Source organism: Sceloporus undulatus, chromosome 1 (assembly GCF_019175285.1).
Source record: "Sceloporus undulatus isolate JIND9_A2432 ecotype Alabama chromosome 1, SceUnd_v1.1, whole genome shotgun sequence".
NCBI classification, from domain to species: Eukaryota; Metazoa; Chordata; class Lepidosauria; order Squamata; family Phrynosomatidae; genus Sceloporus; species Sceloporus undulatus.
The window spans coordinates 296,263,922-296,291,180 of record NC_056522.1 but is presented as its reverse complement, the minus strand read 5'-3'; the positions used below and the strand labels follow the sequence as shown (position 1 = coordinate 296,291,180).

Genomic DNA, 27,259 nt, shown 5'->3' with positions numbered 1-27,259 from the left:
GAATGGGGCTGGACTGGATCAGGGCCCTTGCGGCCTCTTCCCACTCCATGGTTCCCATCATTTTAGCTCAATGCTGAGGCAGAGGGTGAAGAGGCTTCTTCCTTTTCCAGGACATGTCCTCCATTTCAAGCTTCCATCCTGGAGGAGTGTCAAAATGTTCTTCATGCTGAGCATGACTAAGAAGCAGGGATTGGCACATCTATTATAGGAGGAGCTTTGACTGAGTCAGGCCCTACATCCTGAGCATGGCTAAGAAGCATCAATGCACTCTTATGGGAGGCGTGGGTTTTTTAAACGCTTTGACTGGGCCAGGACCTCCATCTTTTCTGGAACGTCCTCCGTTCTGAGCAGGAATACAGACTCGGCCGCGGCCTAGTGCTTCTGGTTCCTCCTCCTCCGCCTCCTCGGAGGCCATCCCCAACGAAGGAGGAGCCGCCGCTTGGAGGAGGAGGAGAGCGCCGTTGTCAAGATGGCGGCCTCCGTGGAGCTGTCCCCGCCGCCCCTCAGCCTGGAGCTGCTGCCCACCGACCCGCTCCTCCTCATCCTCAGCTTCCTCGACTACAGGGACCTCATGAGGTGGGCCTCCTCCCTGCCTGGCTGCCCGGAGCTCCCCCGTTCCTCTCCTTCCCTGGGGCTGAGGACGAGGGGATGAGGGGGGAAGGAAGGAGGCTGTGCTCCGCTCTCAGGGCGCCGAACAGACCCCTCGCTGCCGCCGAGGAGGAGGACAAAATGGAGGGCGCAGCAACAGCGGCTGCATTCCCGTTTTGGACTCCAGCTCCCAGAATCCCAGGCTATCGGCCAACATGGCTGAGGCTTCTGGGAACTGAAGTCCAACCCCCTCGAAGGGCACAGTCTCCCTCCCCAAACTGTGCCCTTATAAGAGAGCTTTTGGACGCCTCCTCCTCAGCCGCCTTGGCCCACAGCCTGGGATGCTGGGAGCTGGAGTCCCTTAAAGGGCACAGTTCGGGGACCACTGTCCCAGGGCATGGTTTCCAGACCCTTCACCGTTTTAAAAGCAGAGCAGAGTGGCTCTGTTACTTCCCTCAATTCTAGATCCTATGCCAGTGGTCCCCAAACTGTGCTCTTTTTAAGAGAAGCCTCCTCAGCCACTTGGACTGGGATTCTGGGAGCTGAAGTCCAAAACCTCTTCAAGAGCCCAGTTTGAGGACCGCTCCCCTGAGCAGTTTACAAGGTGTGTAAGCTAATTGCCCCAACAAGCTGGGTACTCACTTTCGCGACCTGGGGAGGATGCAGGGCTGAGCCAACCCTGAGCCTCTGCCTGGATTGAACTCACAACCTTGTGGTTTTGTTTTAATCTGTCAACCGCTTTGATTGCTATTATAGTAGAAAGGCAGAATACACATCAAAGTTTTATTATTATTGTTATTTATTATTATCACGAGTGGCTGCAGGAGAGGCATTTAACCACTGCGCCAGCGGGGCTCTTAGGATATGACCCCATAAAAGCTAAAAACCACTCATGTAAATATAAATCCATGCTTCTTGGTCATGCTCAAAATGGAGGTCCTTTGGAATCCCTCCTGGGCAGAAGGAGGTGGAAGCAGAGGCCCTGTCCTGGAGAAGGAGGACCCTCTGGTCACCCTGTTTGGTGCAAATCATAGACCATTTGGTACCCGAGGACCTTCCTGGGGGGCAAGAAATGGGCAGTCAAGGAGTTTAAGGGCAAAGTGTGTGTGAAGTTGAGGTTACAGGGGAGAAAGAGGGTGAAGGGGGTTTGTTGTTGTGAGGCGTGTGCATGTGTGAAGTTGAGCTTATGGAGGAGTAAGGAGATTTGTTGTTATTTGTTTGTGTGTGTGAAGTTGACCTTATGAGGGAGAAGGGATGAAGAGGGGTTGGTGTTGGTGTTGGTGGTGTGTGTGTGAAGTTGAGCTTATGAAGGAGAAAGGGGGTGAAGAGGGTTTGTGGTTTTGTGTGAGTATGTGTGTAAAGTTGAGCTTAATGGAGAGAAAGCGAAAGGGGTTTGTTGTGTGTTTGTATGAAGTTGAGCTTACGGGGAGAAAGGGAGTGTTGTTGTGCTGTGTACCTTCAAGTCATTTATGGCGACCCTTATGTGATTGTATCGTGGGGTTTTCTTGACAGGTTTCTTCAGATGCGGGTTCACCCAGTGGGTTTCCATGGCTGAGAGGGATTCAAAGCCTATTATTCCCCAGAGCCCTAGCCCAACACTTAAACCACCACACCACTGGTTGCCTCTCTCTTCACACTGAAGTGCTTGCTAAGTGGAATATGGAAGGCAGGTGGGTGGTTGCCTGGCTGTGGCTCCCTCCTTCCTGCATTCATTTCTGCCTGGACAAGCTTGGTGGGTCCCAGGAGGAGCACCTCAGGCTGCCCTGGTGCTGACAGACAGACAGGCAGGCAGGTTTCTTTCACAGTGGCTTCAACAGGTGCTCTGGCTCTGTGGAGGCGGCTGAAGCTGGCTTGCCCTCTTGGGGCCCATGGCGGAGATCAGGGGCTTCCAAACCCTCTTGCTGGAGAAGTGCATGAGTGAAATTTATTTTTCTTTTTAAAGAAAGGGAGCTTAATCCTTCCTCCAAGGGAGAGGCCAGGCGTCTTCCTTTCGTCCCCCAAGACATGCCCTATATTTCAACTTTCTGTCCAGGAGGAATGTTGAAATGTCTTCCATTTTGAGCAGGACTAAGGAGCATGGATTTATATTTATGCAAGCGTTTTTCAGTATTATTTGACAGTGCCCTACATTTTGCGGTGCCTTGTTACAGTTAGAACAGTTGGTCACCCTGGGCTAAAAGGAAGCAGAGTCCCAGAGCCTAAAAAGTTACTTAGGCTGCATCCACACTGCAGAAATAATCCAAGTTGATATAGCTTTAACTGTCATGGCTCAGGGCTATAGGATTCTGGGAACTGTAGTTTTGTGAGACATTTAACTTCTCTGTCAGAGAGCTTTGGTGCCACAACAAACTAAAATTCCTAGGATTCCATAGCACTAAGTCATGGCAGTTAAAGTGGTGTCAAACTGGATTATGTCTGCAGTGCAGGTGCAGCCTAAATTTGAAGACTTGAAGATGACTCTCTGTTGTTTGCATTGTGATGGATTTGCATGGTTTTTGTTGTTGTTATTAACTGCCCTCATGTTAGTCTAGACTAGTGGTTCTCAACTTTCCTAATGCCACAACCCTTTCAGACAGTTCCTCATGTTATGGTGACCCCCAACCATAAAATTGTGGTTTCTCGATTCCTAAAGCCATCAGAAATATGTGTTTTCCGATGGGCTTAGGCAACCCCTGTGAAAGGGTTGTTTGGCCCCCAAAAAGGTTGCAACTCACAGGTTGAGAACCGCTGGCCTAGACTCATGGCAGCCCCATGAGTGAGAAACCTCCAAACCTCCCTATCCTCAGCCATTTTGCTCAGATCCTGCAGGCTGTGACCTCCTTGATTGAATCTATCCATTTAATATGCTGTCTACTTCTCTTTTGACTACCCTCCACCTTTCCTAGCATTATTGTCTTTTCCAGTGAGTTGTATCTTTTCCAGTGAGTTGTACAACAGCTTCAGTTTTGGCTCATTGGCTTCCAGGGAGATTTCTGGCTTGATGTGCTCTAGGATCCATTTGTCTTTTTGGCTGTCCATGGCATCCTGAGCACTCTTCTTCAGCACCTCATCTCAAATGAGTTGATTTTCTTCCTATCTGCTTTCTGAACTGTCCAACTCTCACATCCATTCATAGTGATGGGAAAGGCTACACCCCTAGAAATCAATATGACATACTGAACAGAGCCATAACTGAGCTGTAGTAGGATGATGCTCTTTATCCCAGAGCATCATCCTGCTCAGTTAGGGGTGGCTTCAGCATGTTAATATTCATTCCAAGTTCTGCTTAATTTTGCTTAGATCTAGTGTTATGCAGGAAAATGTGTTCAGTTATCTCTTCAAAATGAAAGAGACTTCTTTAAAATAGCCACAGGAGGTTCTGCTTTCATTTGATGGGGTTGATGGGTGCTTAGACTTATTTCTTCTGCTTTTCTTCTCTCCATTCGGAAATGGTATCTTCCAAACTGCTTTCCCACAAGGTGACAGAAAATATATTGTTTTGTGTGTTTATTCCCTTGGGAGAAAAGCTGCTGGGAGGGAAGATTCCTAGGGAAAGAGACACAGAGGAGTAGGTTCAGCAGACACCTCCCCCTCCATCATTTCACTCATCAAATTCACAGCCTCAGGGGGCTTCTTTTTAAAAAAATATATCTATGCCAGGAGATAGTTATATATATACATCCCAGCAAATGTTTAAATTTGATCCCTAACTGCTAATGTTTAGTGGGGATATTGTGGCAGCATGTGTTGATAGTGGCTAGGCAGGCAAAGTGCTATCAGTGGGTCGCATTGTGAATATCTGAGTATAACAATCTAGTAAAGATTCTGTAATTGGCATGATAATTTATATCCCTTGCAACAGAAATTTTTCCATTGAACAGCAGTCTCAGATTTAATGAAAGGTAGACATGGGGCCAAAATAGATGGGCCCTTCATACATATAAGTTTCCATGGATTTTTGAAAAACAGTCTTCAAAAATATCACTGTACAGTATATGGCATAGCTTTTGATCCTGTTACTGACAGTTACTGATAATTTAGTAATCATTCCCCCATTTGCAAGCAGATGTCTCCTGTGCATTTAAGATGGAACCAGCAAAATGGACCCAGGGTATAAATTCAAGCTCACAAGAAGGCACTTTAGTATGCAAGAAAATAATATAACAGGAATTAATCCACTTTTTCCCTTAGAGAAACAAAAGTCTAACATATCTCTTCCTCCTCACTAGCTACAGGTGGCAAAAATCCTTCTGTTAAGCATGAACTCTTGGAAGATCTTTGAAGACCAAAAAATGTGTATTCATATAAGGAGAAGGAACATAGCTTGTGGGAGGAAGGAATATTGTGAGTGGTTGCAAACGAACCAAGCATTCCTTTTTGATCTCCATGAGGCCTGGGGGAAAGGATAGGTTGAGTTGGAAGGCGAAGCTACCATTTATCTTAGTCAGCCATGGGAACCTTAGCCTGAATCACAATCGTGTTATTTCATAATATGTCCTAAAAGAGGACAGAGGTGTCTTTCAAAGAAGATTCATAACACACATTGTCTGAAACAGAGGAATCATGGGTGTGCCTGTTGTGTTTGTGAATTTGAGCCTGCAGATAAAATAAGCAGACAATAATGAGCAGAATGCAAAGGGATTTTGTAGCACCTTTGAGACTAACTGCAAAAGACGTTGTAGCATAAGCTTTCGTAGACTTGGGGTGTATCTACATTGCAGAAATAAAGCAGTTTAACTCTACTGTAACTACCATGACTTGTCATACAGAATCCTAGGGTTTGTAGTTTACTGAGGCACCAGAGCTCTCTGATAGACCAGATTGAATACCTCACCAAACTACAAATCCCACTATTCCATAGAATGCAGCCATGGCAGTTAAAGTGGTGTCAAACTGTTTTATTTCTGCAATGTATAACAGCTGTTGGTCTATTTCCCTAGATGCATCAATTAGTCTCAACACCCTCCTTGAATCCTATTGTGGGAGAAAGGTGGAATATAAGTCCTTGAAATAAATAAATAAATGCTACAAGATCCCTTTGCATACTGATATTCTAGACTAACCTGGCCATGTCTCTGAATAATCAGCAGAGACACCCTTGGAAACAAATTTCATGAAATGGCTTAACAAAATGTTTGAAACTGAAAGGAAAATATAGATAGGTATACCGAAGAAGACTACATATAATGAGAAAATGAAAGCCATGTACTATGCTGAATCTCATCCAGATGCATAAGGGGGAAAAAAAACTTTCAATGACTTCTGGAATATTGTGGGGTATACTCTTTGAGTATTCCAGTGTATTTCAGGAGATAAAATGCCCCATATGTCGAATGAGGGGTATTGCACATTATTCAAGTACCCAGAGCCTTTTTATGTACAGTATTTTTTGTACTCATTTTCTCCCATAAAAAAGTAACTTCATTTTGGATGTTATTGTACAGCATAATTGTACAACATAATACATGTGCCCCAAAATTTTATCACTATCCTTTCCAGCTGAAAACAACCTTATTCTGAAATCCCGCCAAAGAAAGAAACAGAAATAAGCTGGGGGGGGGGATGACTGTTTTTATTGTATTTTCAGAAAGACTTATGTGTATCAGTGAAGGGCCTTGCTTTATGTCAGATATGACAGACAATCAGAGCATGTCACTTGGGTGCTTCAGTGGTTCTTTGCAAGCAAGATTCCCCCATGTGGTGCAGCATCTGCTGGTTTTCTTATTCACTACTCTGCTAGTGATGGGAGGAGGCTTATTTTGTCAAATGGTACCATCCTACATTAGATCTTTGATTAGTAGATCAACTGGTAGAACTCAGATCCCAACACAATTCATCCCATCTGGGAGTACAGTTCAGCTAGTGTTGTCCCCACATTACAGTAGAGTCTCGATTATCCAACCTTTGATTATCCAACATTCCGGATTATCCAACGTTGCTGCTCAGTGATTTCTTTACATGTTCAGAGGACTGAACTGTTTATACAGTACATATTGTACATCACAATGTTGATCAGTGATTTCTTTACATTTTTAGAGGACTGTTTATACATTACAATGTTATTCCTATAACGTTACTGCAATGTTAGTTTTACTGTGCAATTCATAGTGATTTCAAGGCTTTTCTTGGACCCTCCAGATTATCCAACATTTTCGGCTATCCAACTATCAGCCCGCCCGTTTATGTTGGATAATCGAGACTCTACTGTATAATCATGGTGCACTAGGCTGCTTCATCACTGCACATTTATACCATATCATCCTACATGGCATAAACTGGAATGGGCATGTGCCTCTGAACTTGACTACTGGTCATCAGTGTTTACATCTATTCCTGAAGTACCACAATTAAAGCTGCTCAAGCATAGTTCATGTGCTTTGATAGGCAGGCAGTAGATCAGTGACTTTACATGTTTCTACTGTTTTTCTGTTTATCAATCTTTCTGTATCGTGTGAGTGCACACATTTCTTCAGTCTCTGTTGGTCTGAAGTGGTGACAGTGTCAAACTGGATGCTGCAGCTCCTCCAGGGTTTTCTATTGGTGCACCCCAGCCTGGAGCACCAGGTTAATTTATGCCTTCAGTTTAGTGATGTTAAGGGACTTCCACATTTTGATAGGGTTCCTTTCATTCTGTGTACACTCTGTCTCTCTATTAGTTTAATTGATATTGTGCTTTGGGTGCATTCTTTGTCTGCATTCTTCTTTGGCCTTGGAGCATCCCAAGTCATACCTTTGGTTGCTCTGTGGTGAACTGTCTGTAGATTTTTACACCAGGTCCTTCCATCCCATGGATAGGATCAAACGCGTGCACTTGTATCCCTCCTTCCATTGAATGGTATTAATTCTCATCTGAGTACTCACACCAGCTTCTTTGCATCGTGTTTCAATTTTTTAAAAGGCACAGGGCTCCCTCGGAAAAACAAAAGTATAAAAATCAACACAAAGAAACCCCAACAAAACTGTGTGTTGCACCTAGCTGAAACACATGAACATTAAGAATCTTGAGGCGATAGTATCAGTCTAATATTGTGAAACTTCTCAATAAAATGTGACTGTCCTGTTAGGACAGGAATTAAATATTTAGAAAGATTTAATCAGTAAAGAAACTGACATACTGTGAAAAGATCTTCAATGCACATAAAATATTAAATGAAAAATAATACTGTATGTGTAAATTTATAAACATCAATATTGTCAAAAAGAAAATACCCGTTTAGGAAAAATAAGAAAACAGCATTCAAATACTATATACTTGATATAGACTTCCACAATGTTTAATGTTACAACAATGATCAACTTGTACAGAGTTTTCAAATAAAATAAAATTTTATTAAAATTAGAAGAAAAATATGTTATATTTTAGAAAATGATAGTAACTAAGGAGTTTATCATACTGGGAAAATTGGAAGTTTAAAAGGGTCAGAACCTGCAGTTATCCAGCGTGTTATGCACAATTGCATGAATGGTTTTCACACGAGGTTGTGCGCAAACCGCTTAGAATCTGACAAGAAAGTGACATGAACCAGGAAATAAGCATTTTCCGGAACATATTGGAAATTCATTTCCATTTCATTCACGAATTTGCTTTTTTTGTGTGTGTGCAGTTGCTGTAGTGTGAAAGCTACTTGTGATTTATTCAGAGGATTCTCCCTGTTATTGTGTTTGTTGCCAGATATGCCATGGTTCTTTGAGGCGAGTTTACTTCCAGTGCCGCGGAATAAGTAAAATAATGCTTGCCTGAGTCCCGGCGCCCTCCTCTCTCTCTCTCTCTCTCTCTCTCTCTCTCTCTCTCTCTCTCCTGCTACAGCAGCAGCAATCCCCAAACTGTCCCCTTTAAGGAATTTTGGACTGCAGCTCCCAGAATCCCAGGCTATTGGCCAACATGGCTGAGGCTTCTGGGAGCTGAAGTCCAAAATCCCTTAAAGAGGACAGTTTGGGGATCATTTCAGCCTTTCCTCCAAGCCATAGCTCTTAAAGAAACAGCTTCTGGGGCAAAGGCAGGGAACAGCAAGTGAAATAGAGAAAAGCCAGAGTACCCCCTCACTCTTTCCTGTGTATGCCTGTCTGTCTCCTGCTTCAGCCTTCCCACATAGCCAGGGCTCTTAAAAGAAACAGCTACTGAGGGAAGGCAGGGACACAGATTTGTCGTGGTCTATGTGTGAAAATCATTTGTTCATTTGATTGCTTTTTCGGGATGCATGCGCTTTCATCATTATCAGGAGGCACATTTGTTCCCATCATGTGAAAACTATTTGCACACAAGTGCAGATTGATCTCAGATTCTGCACGGGATAACAGCTCTTTGCGTGTGAAAACCATTTGTGCGATTGTGAGTTAATAACGGGTTCTTACCGTTTTAAACTTCCAATTTTCCTGATGTGATAAACTCCTAAGAGAAGTAACATTGCAAATTCAGTTCAGAGACATAGCTGTATTAGTCTGGAATATTAGTATGCAAAGGGATCTTGTAACACCTTTGAGACTAACTGTGCAAAATAAATTGTAGTACTGTACTGTATAAACTTCATAGACTTGGTCTACTTCCTCATGCTACTACTTTTTTCATAGTCTCAGGTAATACAAGATCCCTTTGTGTATTAAAAATTCAAGTATGGTAAGAGATGGGATGGGGTTAAGCAAAAATATGCCACACATTTTCATCATAGCCTTATTTGCCTTTAGAATTTCCATTACCTAAAGGGAATATCCAGCGGTACAAAAAAGTAGGAATGCCCCGACTCTGTCCCCAGGGCGGCCTTAATGGTTGGTCTAAAGAGCCCCTGAGTTTCCTAGACTTGACCTAATCAATCCTGGACTGTATCATATGAATAAGATCTCATTTCACATGATGGTCCTGCTGTTTGTCATGATGATATAGATCAGATTTTTTTTAGGAAGGCAATAGGAATATGTATCTGTTGATCAAAGGTGATAGCAACATTATAATAAAAATCCCAGAGTAAATATAAAAGTACAACAGTACAGATTCCATCACAGTATAATACACTGCCGATCATAGAACTAAAAATCAACCACAAACTTAAAAACTAAAACCACCAACATTGTCATAGGACTAAAATAACAGAATCAACATTAGGAGGAACTTCCTGAAAGTAAGGGCTGTTCGACGTTGGAACAAACTCCCTCGTAGTGGAATCTCCTTCCTTAGAGGCTTTTAAACAGAGGCTGGACGGCCATCTGTCAGGGATGCTTTGATTTAGATTTCCTGCATGGCAGGGGGTTGGACTGGATGGCCTTTGCGGTCTCTTCTAACTCTATGATTCTCTGAGTGGAGGAACTTCTAGTTTAATTCTAATAACAATTAAGAGATGCTTCTAATCTCATATCAACTTGGAGTATGCTTTCTAAACATGCACAGGGCTGTTTGGGTCTCAGCTTATGACTTCCTTTCCCATCCTATGAACTAGGAGACAGGATGTAGAGGAGAGCATAATACTGGAAAAACAAGGTGGAAAGAATTGTTGACTTCTGATAGAATTGTTTTTCTAGAGTACAGTCTCCAAAGTCCATTTATGAGAATTTACCTAAATTGGCATAACTTTGCTCATGCAGTTCATTCATAAGTATCATATTACACGATTTATAAAAGTTTGAGCTGCGTATGATGTGGTGCTACTGAGCTAGAGCATGCAGAACAATTAATATGATAGGACTGTGTAAAACAATGTAAAATTTTAACTTTTCAAATTTTGCATTTTGATTTCTTTATCTTCATTATTCTTGGTGTAATTTCTATTTACAGCTGCTGCTATGTAAGTCGTAGATTAAATCAGCTTTCAAGTCATGATCCACTGTGGAGGAGGCACTGTAAGAAATATTGGCTTTTGACTGAGTAAGTATGGCTAATATATGTTTGTCCAGAAGGACTTCCAGCTGTGTTAATATAGTCATATGCCTTACTTTATGGAGGATGGCTGTCTGTTTGAAGGCAGCCTCTACTAGAAGGCTTTAACTCAGCTGTCTGAAATAAAGATAGAAAGGATCATTAGACAGGAGAGTTGATGTCCAAAACACGCTGTAGAAATAATCCAGTTTGAAACTGCTTTAATTGCCCTGACTTGGTGCTAGGGAATTGTCAGAGTTAGCACCCAGAATCCCAGACAATCAACCAGTCAGCTTGATTGATATAATCAACAGCACTTTATTGATAGATCCAGAATCAGACATGTGCCTCACTCAGCTTCTTAGCTGAGACTAACCACACCCTCCCAAAGACAAAGTAACAGAATCCCCAAAAGCCAAATCCCCTCCCAAGCAGAAACCCGCCAAGCAAAGCCCCTCCTGGTTCCCACAGAAGTGAAAGCACATTCCCAGCTCTGAGCGCTCGGAGAGCCAGGCCTTCAAGGCCACTAGATAAGACACCTGGCCCTGCTATGCACTAACTATCACTATCTACTCTTCTACTGCAGCTAAAACCCCATCATCCCCCAACTACTATACTACACTACAAAACACTATCTGGTAGAATACTAACAGGATTCTAACAGGAATCCTGGGAATTGTAGTTTATTGTGGCACCAGAGTGCTCTGACAGGGAAGGCTAAATGTCTCACAACACTAGAGTTCCTGCATTCTCTATTATTACGACAGGTTAGTTAAAGCTGTCTCAAACTGGATTATTTCTGTAGTGTGTTTTAGACTTGAGTCTTTGAAATTGTTAGTCAATATCTGACACTTGATGGCACACAACACCACCTGGTTCAAAGTTCTCCTTCCAGTGGTAAGATTAATTGTATTATCTATCCATAGAGATTATTTATGAACTAGCCTTGCAAATTTTAAACAGGTCTGTGTACATACACCTCATTTTAATAACATCTTTCCTGGTTAATTTACATTTTTGAACAGAAGTACAAATTTCCCCAGAAATATAGCACCAACATTTCTTGGATTAAAAACAGATGTAGCAGTAATTTAACCAACCGTTTAACCAGTGCATCACCCATCAGTTTATTCTCTAAGGATAGTATTTTGCTTAGTCTTTGGCTGGCAATGAATTTTCTGTAGGAATAACAGAATAACTAAATTTGTTTAAGTGGTAGGTTATTTCTGTGAAAAATGATTCTGAATTGCTGTCCCATTTTATTTATTTATTTATTGGATTTATACTTGTTCTACTCTATGATACACCCATTTGCACTTTGAAACACTAGTTTTTTCTTACATTCATTATTTCAAGCATATGGAAAGAATGTGAACCCAAAAGAATATCTAAACAACAACTTTAACATAGAATATAATAGAATCATAGAGTTAGAAGAGGCCACAAGGGCCATCCAGTCAAACCACCTGCCATGCAGGAAATCTCAATCAAAGCATACCTGACAGATGGCTATCCAGCCTCTGCTTAAAGACCTCCAAGGAGGGAGACTCCACCATTCTCCGAGGGAGTGTGTTCCACTGTTGAACAGCCCTGACTGTCAGGAAGTTCCTCCTAATGGTGAGGTGGAATCTCTTTTCCTGCAGTTTGCATCTATTGTTCCAGGTCCAGTTCTCTGGAGCAGCAGAAAACAAGCTTGCTCCCGTCTCAATATGGCATCCCTTCAAGTATTTAAACAGGGCTATCATATCACCTCTTAACCTTCTCTTCTCCAGACTAAACATCCCCAGTTCCCTAAGACGTTCTTCATAGGGCATGGTTTCAAGACCCTTCACCATTTTAGTCGTCCTTTGGACATGCTCTAGTTTCTCAATGTCCTTTTTGAATCGTGGTGCCCAGAACTGGACACAGTATTCCAGGTGAGGCCTGACCAAGGCAGAATAGAGTAGCACTGTTACTTCCCTTGATCTAGACACTATACTTTTATTGGTGCAGCCTAAAATCTCATTGGCCTTTTTAGCTGCCGCATTGCACTGTTCACTCATGTTCATCTTGTGGTCTACTTGGATTCCCAGATCCCTTTCATACGTAGTCTCCTTAAGCCAGGTGTCCCCCATCCTATATCTGTGCATTTCGTTTTTCCACCCTAAGTGCAGTACCTTACATTTCTCTGTAGCTTTTCTATGTAAAAACATTCAGTTGTGTTTTTAACTGAGGAAGTGAAGGTTCAATATAAAACTTTCCTACTAAATGGGAATAGTATATTTAATTTTGAATTGTACGCTAAGGTACAGGTGTGTGCAGGCATGTGCATGTACACATATTCTAGAAAACTGACCCTCAGTTTCCCCACAAAATGAAAATGAGTTAAATTGGAGACACATAGAGAATTTCATGAAGATTATATTTTTCACTACTGCTTGATATTTCTGCAAATGATATATGTGCTTCTATGTTTTTTTTTAGAGCTGAGAAATCCAGAAGAAATAAGAGCTGGAAAGCAATCTTTATAGATTTTTATGCTGATTTAGGAAGGTATATTCAGTATTATGCTACACTTAAAAAGGCTTGGGATGATTTGGAAAAATATTTGTTGCAACGCTGTCCTCGGATGATTACTTCTTTAAAAGGTATTGTTTATATAAATATTTTAAACATATTTCAAAACTTCAGAATATCATTCTCTCAACATGAATTTCTCCCATTTTATATGTAAACTCAAGTAGAAATCTTGTAGAACCTTTGAGACTAACTGAAAAAAAGAAGTTCTTCAGATGTATGTTAGTCTACAAAAGCTCATGCTGCTATCTTCTTTCTTTCAGTTAGTCTCAAAGGTGCTACAAAATCTCCCTACATACTGATTCTACAGACTAAGGAGAGGTCCTTTCAGCGCCAGATCAGGCCCACAGCAACTGCACACTGCAGGCCTGATCCAGCGCTTTGCCAGCTCTAAAAGAAGCAGCAAAATGCCATTCCTTTTGAAGTTGGAAAAAGGGTGCTTGTGCCATTGCGGCAGCACTTTCCAACCTTCCTTTTGGCGTGCGTCATCTGAACGCCATGCCAAAGGAGTGCTGTAATGCCAGTTGTGTGGCTTGGGGGTAGACTTGGGGCATACGTCGTGCGGCTGCCACAAACTAGTGTTTGTTCATGACCATCCTAGGCTATCTAAAAATGTATTTGATGTTCTGTTTGTTTCTTCCTGTTTGATGCTTCTCTTGTTCTGCTAAGTTGTTGAGTAGGCAACAGTTCTGTCATTTTTAGCCTTGTTTTATTTCTGTCATGTGAAATAAGAGAAATTGTATTAATCTGAACTTTTGATTTAATATAATTGTCTAGAGGCAGAGAAAGTAAAAATGTTTGTTTAACATGTGTGCTTCTTTTGGGAAATGTCATATGTAGAAGTGTGACCTTCAGGACAGTATGGACAACAATTTGATTGATTGATTGAAATGAAATGAAATATTTATTTATATCCTGCCTCTTCCGTTTTGGGGATCGAGGCAGGTAACAACATGATTATACAGTGCACAATGATTAAACAATAAACCCGCAAACACCCTCCCTCCCAGTTTAAAATTAAACAATAAAACATAGTTAAAATATATGTAACAATACATTAAAATTATTGCACATTCCGCGAGTGAGGAAGTGGTGAGGAGGGTGGATTCAATCGGTTCTGGACATGATCAATCTGGGAAGGCCCACTGGAAGAGAAGGGTCTTTGTTGCCTTTTTGAAAGCCTCCAATGAGGATAATTGGCGAATCTCTTCTGGCAGGTCATTCTAAGTTTTTGGGGCAGCACCAAGAATGATTGCCGGGAGGTCACTGCCAGTCTGGTCTTTCTTGGTTGTAAATTTTTTTCCCCAGAGGAACGGAGTGTACGGGAAGGATTATATGGGAGGAGATGTTCCTTCAAGTAGACTGGACCCAAGCCATATAGGGCTTTATAGGTGATAACCAACACCTTGTACTGTTCCCAGATGCTAATAGGCAGCCAATGTGGTGACTTTAGAATAGGTGTAATTCGGTCGAACCTGGATTTTCCGGTGACCAGTCTGGCTGCCATGTTTTGGATCGATTGAAGCTTCCGGACATGGCACGGGTTGCTCCATGTAGAGTGCATTGCGGAAGTCAAGACAAGAGGTTACAAGAGCGTGTACAACTGTTTCTAGGTCCCGCTGCTCCAGGTAGGGATGCAACTGGCGTATCAGCCGAAGCTGATAAGAGGCACTCCTGGCTATCATGTCAATCTCAGAAGACAATTGAAGCGACGAATCCAGAAGCACCCCCAAACAACTGTCGCTAAGCAACACCATCTGGAACCTGCCTGAGATATAGGACCTCCGATTCCTAATTCCCCTAGGCGCTCCAGAAGGATATCATGGTCTATGGTATTGAAGGCTGCTGAGAGGTCCAAGAGCACCAAGAGGGCGACACTGTCCCTGTTGTTGCACAGACGGAGATCATCAACCAAGGCGACCAGGGCAATCTCAACTCCGTATCCCGACCTGAAGCCATTTTGAAATGGATCAAGATAATCGGTGTCATCCAAGACAGCTTCGAGCTGGTTGGCAACCGCCCTCCCAATCACCTTACCCAAAAAGGGAAGAAGGAATACTGGCCAGTATTTATTTTTGTCCAGGGGATCAAGGGAAGGTTTCTTGAGAATGGGTTTCACCACTGCTAATTTTAAACTTGATGGAAAACAACCTTCCCTGAAGGAGGCATTGATTATATATTGTAGTAACTTAAGGGTTGCCTCACCTCCCTTGCTGGCCAGCCAAGATGGACAGGGATCGAGAGGGCAGGTGGTCTTTTTTTACCTTACCAAGCAGCTTGTCTACGTCATCAGTACTCATAGACTGAAATTGATCCAAGATAACCTCATAACGGAGTCACTAGAGACCTCTCTTGTTGACTCTGTGCTAATGCCCATGTCTAAGTCAGCCTTTATCTGAGAGATTTTATCTGTGAAGTGATCATTAAAAGCATCACAGCAGGCTCTCATAGATTGAAAAAGAGGATTCAAGGTGGAAGGAGTTTGAGTTAACTTTTTAACCACCTTGAAAAGCTCTGCTAGACGAGATTTCGCAGACTCATTAGATGCAGAGTAGAAAGACTTCTTCGCTGCAGCTATTGCCACACGATAGGCTTTAAGAAAGATCCTATCACGTGTCTTGTCAGATAAATGTCGAATTTTGCTCCAGCGGTGCTCTAGTCATTGTCCAGCCCGCTTCATCCTTCTAAGATCCTCAGTATACCATGGATTTCGATTTGGAGTGGGCTGAAAAAGACACTTGGGAGCAATTGTGTCAACAGCCTTGGAAAGATCTTTATTCCAGTTAGTCATCAAGGTTTCGACAGAGTCGCCGATGTTGCCTTCCATTAAACACTCTAGGGCTTCTACAGTAAGGGCTGTTCGACAGTGGAACACACTCCCTCAGAATGTAGTGGAGTCTCCTTCCTTGGAGGTCTTTAAGCAGAGGCTAGATGGCCATCTATTGGGGATGCTTTGATTTGATTTCCTTCATGGCAGGGGGTTGGACTGGATGGCCCGTGCGGTCTCTTCCAACTCTATGATTCTATGATTAGATATATAATAACTATCTTGCTTATACATATAAGGTTTTACTCCCAATTCTGTACCTACATTCCTAAATAAGTTCCATTGGCCTCACTGGGTCTTTCTTTTGAGTAGACATTTAGGATTGTGCTATAAAAAGTATGTAGTTTTGACTATACAGGTCTTGAAAACAATTTCTTCTTTAAACTGATACTATTGGTTATCCCTTCTTTGGCCAAATTTTGGTGGCAGGGATTTAGCAGAATTAATCGGCGCGGGTCCAGCTCACTGGCTATCAGTTAGAATTTTTGTCTTTAAACTCCAGTGGTATCTGCTGAAGTTTGTTTCCAGGAGCCCTGTGGATACCAAAATCCATGGATGCTCAAGTCCCATTAAATACAATGGCATAGTAAAATGGTGTCCCTTATATAAAAGGGCAAAGCCAAGGTTTGCTTTTTGAAATTTATAAATATATTCAAGCTGCGGATGGTTGTATCCATGGATAAAGAGGGACGACAGTAGTAAGTTACTATTCAAATTGTTTGTTGTGGCTCAAAATAATAATAGACTTCTGATACTCTAGTTTCCTTAAAATAATCCTACTTATTCTTTACAAGTAGTGCTTAAATTTTAATAGAAAATATTAGAAGCCACTCTGCATGGTTTCTTACATAAGTATTAATTCCAAATTCAGAAGCAGTAAACTGTGAGAGACATTCTGAGAGATTATCCTAAATATCTGTTGTCACCTATGCTGATGTAAACTGGGCTTGGTCAAGAGTTTAGGGCTGGGTCTCCAGTTATTCTGTATAGCATGCATAGTTTTTGTTGTCTGAAGATGTCTGCTAAAATGTGAAATTTCCTGAATGTTTGCAGAGAGTGTACGGGAGGAAGATTTGGATGCAGTGGAGGCACAGATTGGTTGCAAACTTCCGGATGACTATAGATGTTCATTTCGGATCCATAATGGACAAAAGCTAGTTGTTCCGGGGTAAGGATTTAACATTAGCTGTAATTAGTGTTTAACAACACTATACATTCTTATACAGTCTTCCTACCTGTATAAGAATGTATATACTTGAACTGTGTCTTTTAAATCATTGATGCTACTTTTCTTATAAGTTTATTAAAATAATTTAAACTTTTATTTTCTTTTTCTTGGTATAAAGGTTGATGGGAAGCATGGCACTTTCCAATCACTATCGCTCTGAGGATTTGTTGGACATTGACACGGCAGCTGGTGGCTTTCAGCAGCGGCTAGGGCTGAAACAGTGCCTTCCCTTAACCTTTTGCATTCACACCGGATTGAGTCAGTACATGGCTTTGGAGAACGTGGAGGGTCGCAATAGTTATGAGATCTTCTACCAATGTCCAGTAAGAAAGACTTCTAAATAGATCCTTTAGACAACACTAATGATGCTCACCTGCTTCAGTAGATGAAATTGATGCAGTATATGGTAGGCATAACATGACTCTGTGTGTAGACTGTTTCAAGTCAGTTGTTTTTCATCTGTGAGCCCTTTTCCCATCAATGGCCAAAGGTCACAGGAATGTTCAAATATTCTAACTGAAGCAGATTAATAGCAAATGGCTGTAATTGCAGTGACAGAAGTAGAAGGTTAATTTGACAGCAGAAAGAAAACTTTACTCAGTAGAGTCTGTACCTCCATTGATAGAAAGGCAGCACACCCTTCTCTTTCTGCAAGATTGTTCAAAATTAAGCTTCCCAAACACTCATTTTCCGGTCTTTAATGTGTAATGATATAACTTTGGGTTTTCCTTGGGTTTTCAAAAATTCCTACTCTTGAAAGTATTTAATCTTATATTGACAGCTTTATATTTCATTATTCTGTAGAAAGCCCTCTGCTGATTTAAGACATCTGCACAAGGACTTATTTGTGCCATAGCTTATGTAGTGAAATAATAGTACAACACTGTTTAGCAATGTTTTTGGAAAACACAACAGCAAAATGATGCCTTTTTATTAGTAGTGAGAAATATATAATGCAACATTGGCTATGGCATTTTAACTTGTTCTTGCAAAAAGATTTTTTTTTTTTTGCTTTTAAATAGTAAATCAAATTTTGTAGTACATCATGTCACTCTAATCACCCAAACTTTTAGATAAGCTATATTTTCAAAAGTTCATTCTTTTAAAACCATATATTCAGATTTGCAAATAAACTGGCAAATTATCCTGCTTACCCATCTGATTTTAGACCCCTTAAAATTGTGGGGTTGGTAGGACAGGGACATTTCACTTCCGTTCATAAAATCATTCCTGTTGGCCTGGAAACCAAGCTTCCATTTCCTGAACATACTGTAATGCAACTTTTTTCATCTGTGCAATACCAAGGCCGTAGTTTCCTTCCTTTGACAATCTTCTAATTTGGAGCTGATATTTAACATTCTGAAGATGGTTGCAAAGTTACCATAATATTTAAAAAATCAGTGATATATTCTCAATTAAGATATGAAAAAGTTGTGATGTGTTTCTTACTTCATAGTAAATCTTAACATAAAAACATAAATTCTAAGGAGATAGAATGTCATAGTTCATTTTGGTAAGAATCTCTCCATCTGTGAAGTCGAAGGGTTTCATAGCCAGCATCCATAATTTTTTGTGGGTTTTTCGGACTATATGGTCATGTTCTAGGTGAGTTTCTTTCTGATGTTTCGCTGGCATCTTCAGATAATGCTTGCCTGGAAAGGAGTTGGGTATATATATTGTGTGACCTGGAAAGGCAGGAGTGATCAGTGAAAAGTTATTTTAAAAAATGATTTGCTATTCCTGATGGCTTCATAACAAAATTAAGCTAAATTTTCAAAGTTGGGTTTGTTTGTGAAATGTTCACAAACTTTAGTTTGGAATATAAACTTAGTTATACAAATGATCCTAGTTATTCTGTCTTTTATTGCTGTTGGAAAATCCAGTTCTAAAATTCTTCCATAGAATCTTTGTAGAAAGCTCAGTAGCTGATAGTGCAAGTCATACGTCTTGAAAATCCAGTGTCTTGAAATATAAATAACTTTTCTTTTTCATGTTGTTTTAAGGATCAAATGGCACGTAATCCCTCTGCAATTGATATGTTTATTACAGGTAAAGTATTTTAGAAGTTGAATGGCAAATACTTCAGAGGAGACCTATTTAACCACAATCTTGTTTTGAACTTTATTGATTGCTACAATTTGTTTTAATGTGCTCTTTTGGTTTATAGTGTATATTTTGCCCAGTGGAGAACAAATTGTACATTAAACTATAACCACATGCATATAAATAACTTTGGGCTGGTATAGACCGGCATGAAAAGCCAGCTGGAGGTGTGGCGTACACCCCCAAGACACCTGGAAGCTGGCTTCACACTGCCTAGCTGCCCGCTGGCAGCCGACTTCAGAGTGCTCCAGTAGCACACCACATGGGTGCTGTAAAGCCATGGCAGGAGGGCAGCTTTTTGCTGGCTCAAAAAGGAGCAATATTTTGCCACTTCTTTTTGGACACGAAAAATGGCAGATTGGAGCTGTGGCGTGTGGGTGCTGTGGCCCCAACCCAGCTCTCTCAGGGGCAGAATCCGCCCTTTTGGGGCATTCTGTTTCACCCCTTTGTTTCCTTTGTAAGGTGGAAGGAATGCTTAGAAGTTGGTTTTCCATTTTCTATAGGACATCCTATATTTGGCATTCTAAAGTCTGTTCCCATACTGGGGTTATATGGTCAGGCCAAATCCATATTTGAGAACATGCACCAGCCATACTCCCACTGCATTTCTATGCCGAAATCATGCCTTATATACAAAATACTGGAGGTCTGTCTACTAGGATTGTAGCCACACTTTGCTGCAGTGCTAATGCCAAGTGGCAGAACAGTGTTCTTATCTTGTGATGGCTCACGTGCCTCGGGGGGCTCCTGAAATTTTGCAGGAACCTTCAGGAATAACTACTAGTCTGGGAATTTTGGGTGCTAGATTCCAGTTTTCTGCAGAATTGGTAGGGATGACTTCCAGAAAGAAGTAATTAAGAGAAAGAATTAATGCTTAACCCTCCATCTTCAGATCATGTTCTTCAAGTGGGGGGAAATGCTGACTGAGAGAAGGCTGTCATTTTTGATGGCTTGCTTTAAAACACCTGTGTTTAGTAAGCAAAAAATTACTACACATTTATCATAACATATAGTTTGGTGCCTCAGTTTCTGTCTTAATTAAGATTAAGAGTTTGTTCCTAACAAAATGACACCAATTGAAGTGTACAAACAGATGGAAAATTCCTTCCACCTCCTTAGGAAGAGTCCTGAGCTGCCTCTTTAGGTGCATGGCTTTATTCCCATCTAGTACTAAACCACAGTCAAGCACTGTAGACTGAAGTGGTGGTTGCTCAGATTCATGAATTGGCTGAAGATGCTACTCTAACCCAAACTGAAAAAGTATGATATCAGGAGCATAGTACTTTTACTTACCCTTTCTTCTTTATACTGTTTAGGATGGGAAATTGTCTGTAAATGTATAATTAAGAAGGGCAATTAGAAAGGGTTGAAGTGCTTTTTAGTTGATACTGAAATCTTCCCAGACTTCATGCTGCATTTTCACATAATGATAAGCCAGGATTCTTGTACACGAGGAGCAGGCTAGTGCCCATAGCCAGATGCACAGACACACACTTTTTGTGCAGTTAGTTAAGGCTATTCTACTTATTCACAGCAGCCAGGATAAACCTGGAATTATGTCTTATTGTTATTGGTAATACAGAGGTGCCTTTGAAAACCACTTACAGGAGTAGTGGCTAACTGATGGCAATTTAGATGCTGGAATGATAGTACCAATAACCTGGATGTTTTGTGATTACCCACACCAGGTGTATATCATTCTGGATAGAATGAGAAGGATTAAAGATTCAAGTTAATATATCTCAAGCATACTAACTCAAAGCCTTCCCCTGCTCATATAGATAGCATAAGCTATCACCCCATAGAAAGGTATGTCATCCCGTCTCCAGCTGACATTCAACATGTCTAAGTGTTTGGCAGCTTCTTGAGGGAACTGAATATGTCAGTCTTTACTGGACCATTCTTTTTTCTTTAATTTAGCAATAGAAGTAGCAATAGCAGGCACATTTCTATATCGCTTATCAGTGCACTTAAGCACTCCCTAAGTGGCTTACAAAGTGTAAGCTAATTGCAACCAACAACCTGGGTACTCATTTTAGCGACCTCGGAAGGATGCAAGCCTGAGTCGAGCCTGAGCCCCTGGGCTGGTATTCAACTCTCAGCCTTATGGTTTGTGAGTGACTGGCTACAGTACAGGCATTTAACCACTCTGCCACTATGCGCTAATATTTTTCTTAAGCACTCACAGAAGCCCTTGCTTCCTTGTTGGTAGCCCTTTCCTCTCCTGTTGTTAGGCACACCATTTGTTATTTGTTGTGAGATATGGAAATAATATATGTTTGTCTACTTCATCAGGGAGGTTTTAGTTTTTAAAAACAGTATTTGTATATAACTTTTAATCAACTGAATGACCTTTTATTTATTTATTTGTTAAATCTTTCTTTCATTTAGGTAGCTCCTATTTGGAATGGTTTACCTCCTATGTAAACAATGTAATAACAGGTGGCTATCCCATCATCCGAGACCAGATTTTCAGGTACTATGACTTTTATTTTACAATGGGTGGGGTATAAGTACTGTAATGATGATGATGATGATGATGATGATGATGATGATGATGATGATGATGATAATATAGCATCCGATTGGGATTAACCAAAATAACCAAAAATGTATTTTTACTGTCACTGTGGCCTGGCCCTAGAATGTGACGATGTGAAAGTCCAGAAGAAATCAAGAAAATTTGGGAAAAAAAATTCAAAAAAAAAAAAAAAAGAACTGGGAAATATGGAGTGCACTGGGTAAAAAACTACAGTGAAATATTCTGTTCTTTGGAATGAATTAAATACTTATTAAGACAAAATTAAAAATCCTAACCAGTTAAAACTGTGGGCTGAGTAATTGTACATTTTCCAGCTAAAGAACCACTTCCATGAGTCATTCTAGTATCTGAGGCATTGTGTTCTTGTGAGTGTTCAGTGCTTCATACTCTGTTTCCTATCCAAAACAACTGGTGGAGTGTGATTCAAAGGGAAAAAATTGTGCATATTTTAGTTCATCTTTGGGTGACCAACATTTAATTGTATATCTTTCACAATATTGCCATTAGGAGAGGTTTGAAATAACTACAGACTGCACGAGTTGGTACAGATCTATAACTCCTTTTTAAAAAGACAGATTTCATGTATAAAACATTGCTTTTACAAGTATCTGTGATATAAGTATCTGTGATCAACAGATATAAGGAGGTAGCCATTGGAATAGATGGCCATTAGAATAAACTTTATAGATACAGTCAGCCTTCTGTACTTATGGGCTTGCCACCTGTGGATTTGAGTATCCGCAGACAGCAAGCCTGCATTGTCTCCAGTGGTGGTGCAACTTCATGAGGGCTGTTCCTAATGACAACGCAGCCACGTGCACATGGCACCATTGAAGCCCCATTGTCCCTAATGGTGGTGGGGCCATGTGCATGCACAGCCATTGGGGACAACTGAACTTGAGCTTCTGCAGGTTTGGGTATCTATGGGGAGTCCGGAATGGATCCCCCGCAGATACTGAGGGCCAGCTATACATACACACATTATCGTTGGTAGATAAGCATGTGTATTGACCTAAATGTCGTTTTCTTGTGTCATTTTATACTGGTTCGGTTTAAACTGTAGTACTGTACAATGTTTAAATAGTAATGTGAAAATTGTCCTTTATACTATATTATACTAGTGTATGTTTCAGTGTATATTTTCCCCTTTGGTGGGAATCATGTAGTCTGCCAAAGTTGTTGGAGTAGTGCCCCAAGTACACCTCATTGTTGACTGTGCTGCAACTTAGTTTTTAGTAAAACTGAGGGCAGGGAATTGTCAGATTAGCAATTTGTAAGCTTCTCTGAAAACCTTTGTGGCTGAAATAAATATCCTAAATAAATAAAATAAAAAACCTGCCTTAAAATATCTGATGAGGACACTGAGGAGCCCTGGTGGTGCAGTGGTTAAATGCCTGTATTGCAGTCACTCACTCAAAACCATAAGGTTGTGAGTTCAATCCCAGCTAAGGAGGCTCAAGCTTGCTCAGGCCTGCATCCTTCCGAGGTTGCTAAAATGAGTACACAGCTTTTGGGGGCAATTAGCTTACAGCTGTAAACCGCTTAGACACTGTTAGTTCAGTATGAAGTGGTATATAAATGAAGCTTTTTGTTTGTTTGTTTGTTTGTTTGTTTGTTTGTAGATATGTTCATGATAAGGACTGTGTAGCAACAACGGGAGATATTACTGTCTCTGTCTCTACGTCTTTTTTGCCTGAACTCAGTTCAGTACATCCACCTCATTATTTCTTCACTTACCGAATCAGGTAGGAATAACTAAACTAACTTGTTACTTTTATCAATATGTTACCAACAAGACTTGAGGATTTCTTTGCTAACTTCCTTTAAAAAGAAAGAAAGAAAGAAAGAAACTACTTAAAATATAAACTCACAATCATAGTTTATGGGCAGGATCAGTTTCTACTCATAGAAGTACTTCCATCAGTACATCTTTGTACAACCTTAAAAACTGCTTCATAGTGCTGAAGAAAATCTGCAGCAGGTTTTCATATGGCACATTGGGCTTCCAGGAGGAGAATGGAAAGAAGTCACATTGCAGATGTCTACTAGCATAACATTGCATTTAGAATTGTTTTAAAGAGAAAGAAAATGTTGACTGAATTAGACAAGGCTTTACTAAGCATTGAAATGACTTCTGCATTTGACTCTCCTCCTATATTGTTTTCTGGTCGACATTCCTTATGTAAGTAGCAGCCTAGATGCTGACTCTCCTTTCAAGATCTGTCTCCTTAGAGTAATATTTCTTGTGCTAGAGTGTTGAATTCCTCTGGTATCATATTGTTATATTCTTATTTTAGAGAAAAAACTTACTTTTTGCCCCTGCCAATGATTGTTATATTTTTAAACTGTGTAAGCATTACAGCCAGCTGTTGGATATTGTCTCACTATTTTCTTCTTGTTATTAAAGGTTACTTAGATGTGCACTGGAGGCTAAGTGCTTCACTACTAACTTTTAGTTAGGAATCCTGTGCTTTATATAAAAAGTAGTATACATCAGCAAAGAACTATAACCTGACAGCAGTGCTTGTTGTTTATTTTCTTCTAATTTTTTATTTTTATTTAATTCTCTTGAATGCTTTCTGCTTTCCTCCTCAAATATTGCAGAGCCCATCTAGGCTGATTTTTAAAATAATTCTCCATAGCTCTAGAAACAATTTCAAATTCTGAACAGTATTTTATGAATGTCAAGGATTTTTGTGATGTTGTGTTGCTGTGTGTGAGACATCACTCAAATGAGTCTTGTGTAATTTGTTAGAATTGAAATGTCCAAAGATGCACTTCCAGAGAAGGCCTGTCAGTTAGACAGTCGGTACTGGAGAATAACTAATGCCAAAGGTGATGTTGATGAGGTTCAAGGACCTGGTGTAGTAGGTAAGGAATATTTCAGGACTTTGTTTGGAGGCCTTTTTGGTGATTGACATGTTTGTTTTGTTGATTTGAAATACAAAGTTATTTTTTTTTCTTTAAAAAATTGTCTTTAAAAAAACACCAAAAAAGCTTTGGGCTCCTATGTAAATCAGGCCCCTCCCTAGTTTCTGCCTAAAATTACCCCTTCTTGGCTATTTGCCTGTACAGATATTATCTACAGGACAGTTTTTACCTGCAGGCTGGTGTGTGGGTTCATAGCTACATTTCCCCAGTCCAACATAAAAATGATTTGTTTAAGAACTTTTTAAACTAGTCTATTTTATTATAACATGTAGTTCTGTCCTAAATGGATTGGTTTTGTTCTAAGGCTGAAGTATTTTGTTTACTTGGTTCCTGCAGGAGAATTTCCAATAATCAGTCCTGGTCGAGTTTATGAATACACTAGCTGCACTACATTTGGCACTACTTCTGGGTACATGGAAGGATACTATACATTCCATTGCCTTTACTACAAAGACAAGTTTTTTAATGTCACCATTCCTAGATTTCATATGGTTTGCCCAACATTCAAAGTATCTATAGCTCGCATGGTAAGTTGAAACTACTATTATTAAACCCATACTGCTGATACCTTTCCCCCCGTAAATTGTTACATTTAACTTTTTAAGACAAGTATACTGATATACGTCATGAATAAAATGGGTGAAATGGTTTTTTTAGCAGTTTTAATATGAGTAGTAATCTTACATTTTCAGAAATGTGTATATTAACTTGCTTGCTTGCCAACTTTAATCATGGGCAAAAAAAGGGAAGAGTGATAAATAACTTTTGTAGGTACTGTAAAGCAATACAGTCAGCCCTCCCTATAGGCAGGCTTGTCTGTAGGTGGAAGGCAAGCCCTGGCAGAAATAATGGGCCACGTACCTGCAGAAGATAAAGCGTCTTGGAGATGTCTCATCCACAGGATCAAGATGGACAGTACGACAGTTAACAACAAAGATGTTAATGTTTTTAACTTCTGTGGTTCTCAATTTTTTTTAGATGGGATGACAGCAAAAGTTAGAGCAATATTTAGCTAAGAGGGTTTCGCATAGAAACTGTCTAAATCTGTGTTTTGATTCTTGCATTTAGGAAACCCATCATAATGAATGTGCTATGGATGAGGATGAAGACTCAACAGATACTGATGAATATGAAGATCGGCGCAGAATACTGGACATTCCTGCTCCTTCTGGACGTTGTCCACGCCAGACTTGAACAGACTTTAAAAAACCAACTCTTTCCTCAGTTCTATAGGGAGATAATATTTCTGAGTATCAAATAATTATTTGGCATTGGCTCATTCAGCATAAAGCTGGTGCTGATTCTGGCTTATATCTGATCAGATAATACAGGCAGGTTTTCCTTTTGTCTTGCATTTATTATCAGAGGGAGAATTTGTGAGGTAGAAACGAGACAGTGTAGTGAGCTTTATTCTTGCAAACAGATTTACAGGATTTGGGGGCGGGGGGAGACCAGTGTACATTTAAAACTTATTTAAACAAGAATGGTGCTTTCTTTTTCTCTTGTTTTAATGAAACAGTATTGGTTTGCAACAGCTAATAAAATGGGTAAAAATAGGCATGCTGTTTTCATAATGATTCTGTACTGTTATTAATTTATGCTGTAAATGAGCAAAATATCTGCAGCTTAAATTTATGTAACTTTTGGGATGTCATCTTGTATATTTTAAAATTAACTTAGAAATATATATACCAGGATACTCAAAATATTTGACAGGAAGCTGTTTTATGTTTTTAAATCCCGCATCCAGTCTATGATCATACACAGGCCTTCTGGAATGTGGGATGAACACCTTGCCTACTTCATTACAACCCCCCACCCCCAATTTATTGCATCATATAAATATGTAAATATGGTTCCAGTCCTTCAAATCCCATGTAACTATTGTGATAAGTGATTAGAATTTTGTTCAACTATAAACCATGTTTTCCTGGACATCCTGTGAATTTTTGTAATTGACTAAAAGTAGAGTCAACGTGTAACAGTCATAAATGGAATATCTACTGTATATGGGTATATATAGCACAAGGTAGGAAACAGTATGAATAGCCAGTGTGCTATTAAAGCAGTGAAAACATACATTGCATACAAGAAGCAGTGAGGACAAAAAATTGAAATTTATGAAATAAAAGATGGTGGTGGTGGTGGTGGTGGTGAACATTTGTTTATTTTTGTATGGGGATCTGTGTTATTTTTCCTTGTAAATCAGAAAGTAAATATTCTATGGCCCAGTTTTTCCTCAGTGTACTATCAGATCCAGTTTCACAAAGATGTCACTCAGTCCAGAAGAGCTAACTGCAGAACACAACCAACTACAACTATAGTGTGCAAAAAAGATGTAAGTTAATTGGCTTTTTGGTTGCAATGAAAGAGTTTCATATTTTCTAAACCTGCATAGAGTGCATTTATGCAAAGGCATACACTCCAGCACCATAGATCTTCAGCATATCAAGAAGTCAGGAAACAGGGATAGTTGCAGCAGTGACAAAGTTCAGCAGCAATATTCTTGAAATGGTGGGTATGTGAAAAGTCGCACATAGTCAGGATTACATAACATACATTGTTATCAAATATTTTTTGGGTTTATTTAAAACTATTGGCTTTATTTGATCTGCTGTTTTCCAATATTGGATGGAATATAAAAGCAGGAGATTCAGAATA

The 27,259-nt window shown here is 40.2% G+C and overlaps 2 protein-coding genes across 8 annotated transcripts in view; both read left to right on the top strand.

The window, feature by feature from the left end:
* LOC121928780 (golgin subfamily B member 1-like) overlaps positions 1-27,259 on the top strand; it is a 231,752-nt gene that overhangs the window by 40,809 nt on the left and 163,684 nt on the right. The window lies entirely within an intron of this gene.
* Positions 152-26,533, top strand: FBXO3 (F-box protein 3). Its single transcript, XM_042464046.1, has 11 exons — positions 152-576; positions 10,331-10,420; positions 12,875-13,038; positions 16,848-16,962; positions 17,141-17,345; positions 19,026-19,071; positions 21,517-21,601; positions 23,290-23,412; positions 24,423-24,538; positions 24,935-25,125; positions 25,667-26,533. Exons 1-11 carry the CDS (start codon positions 470-472, stop codon positions 25,790-25,792), a joined length of 1,368 nt encoding a protein of 455 aa, XP_042319980.1. The 5' UTR covers positions 152-469; the 3' UTR covers positions 25,793-26,533.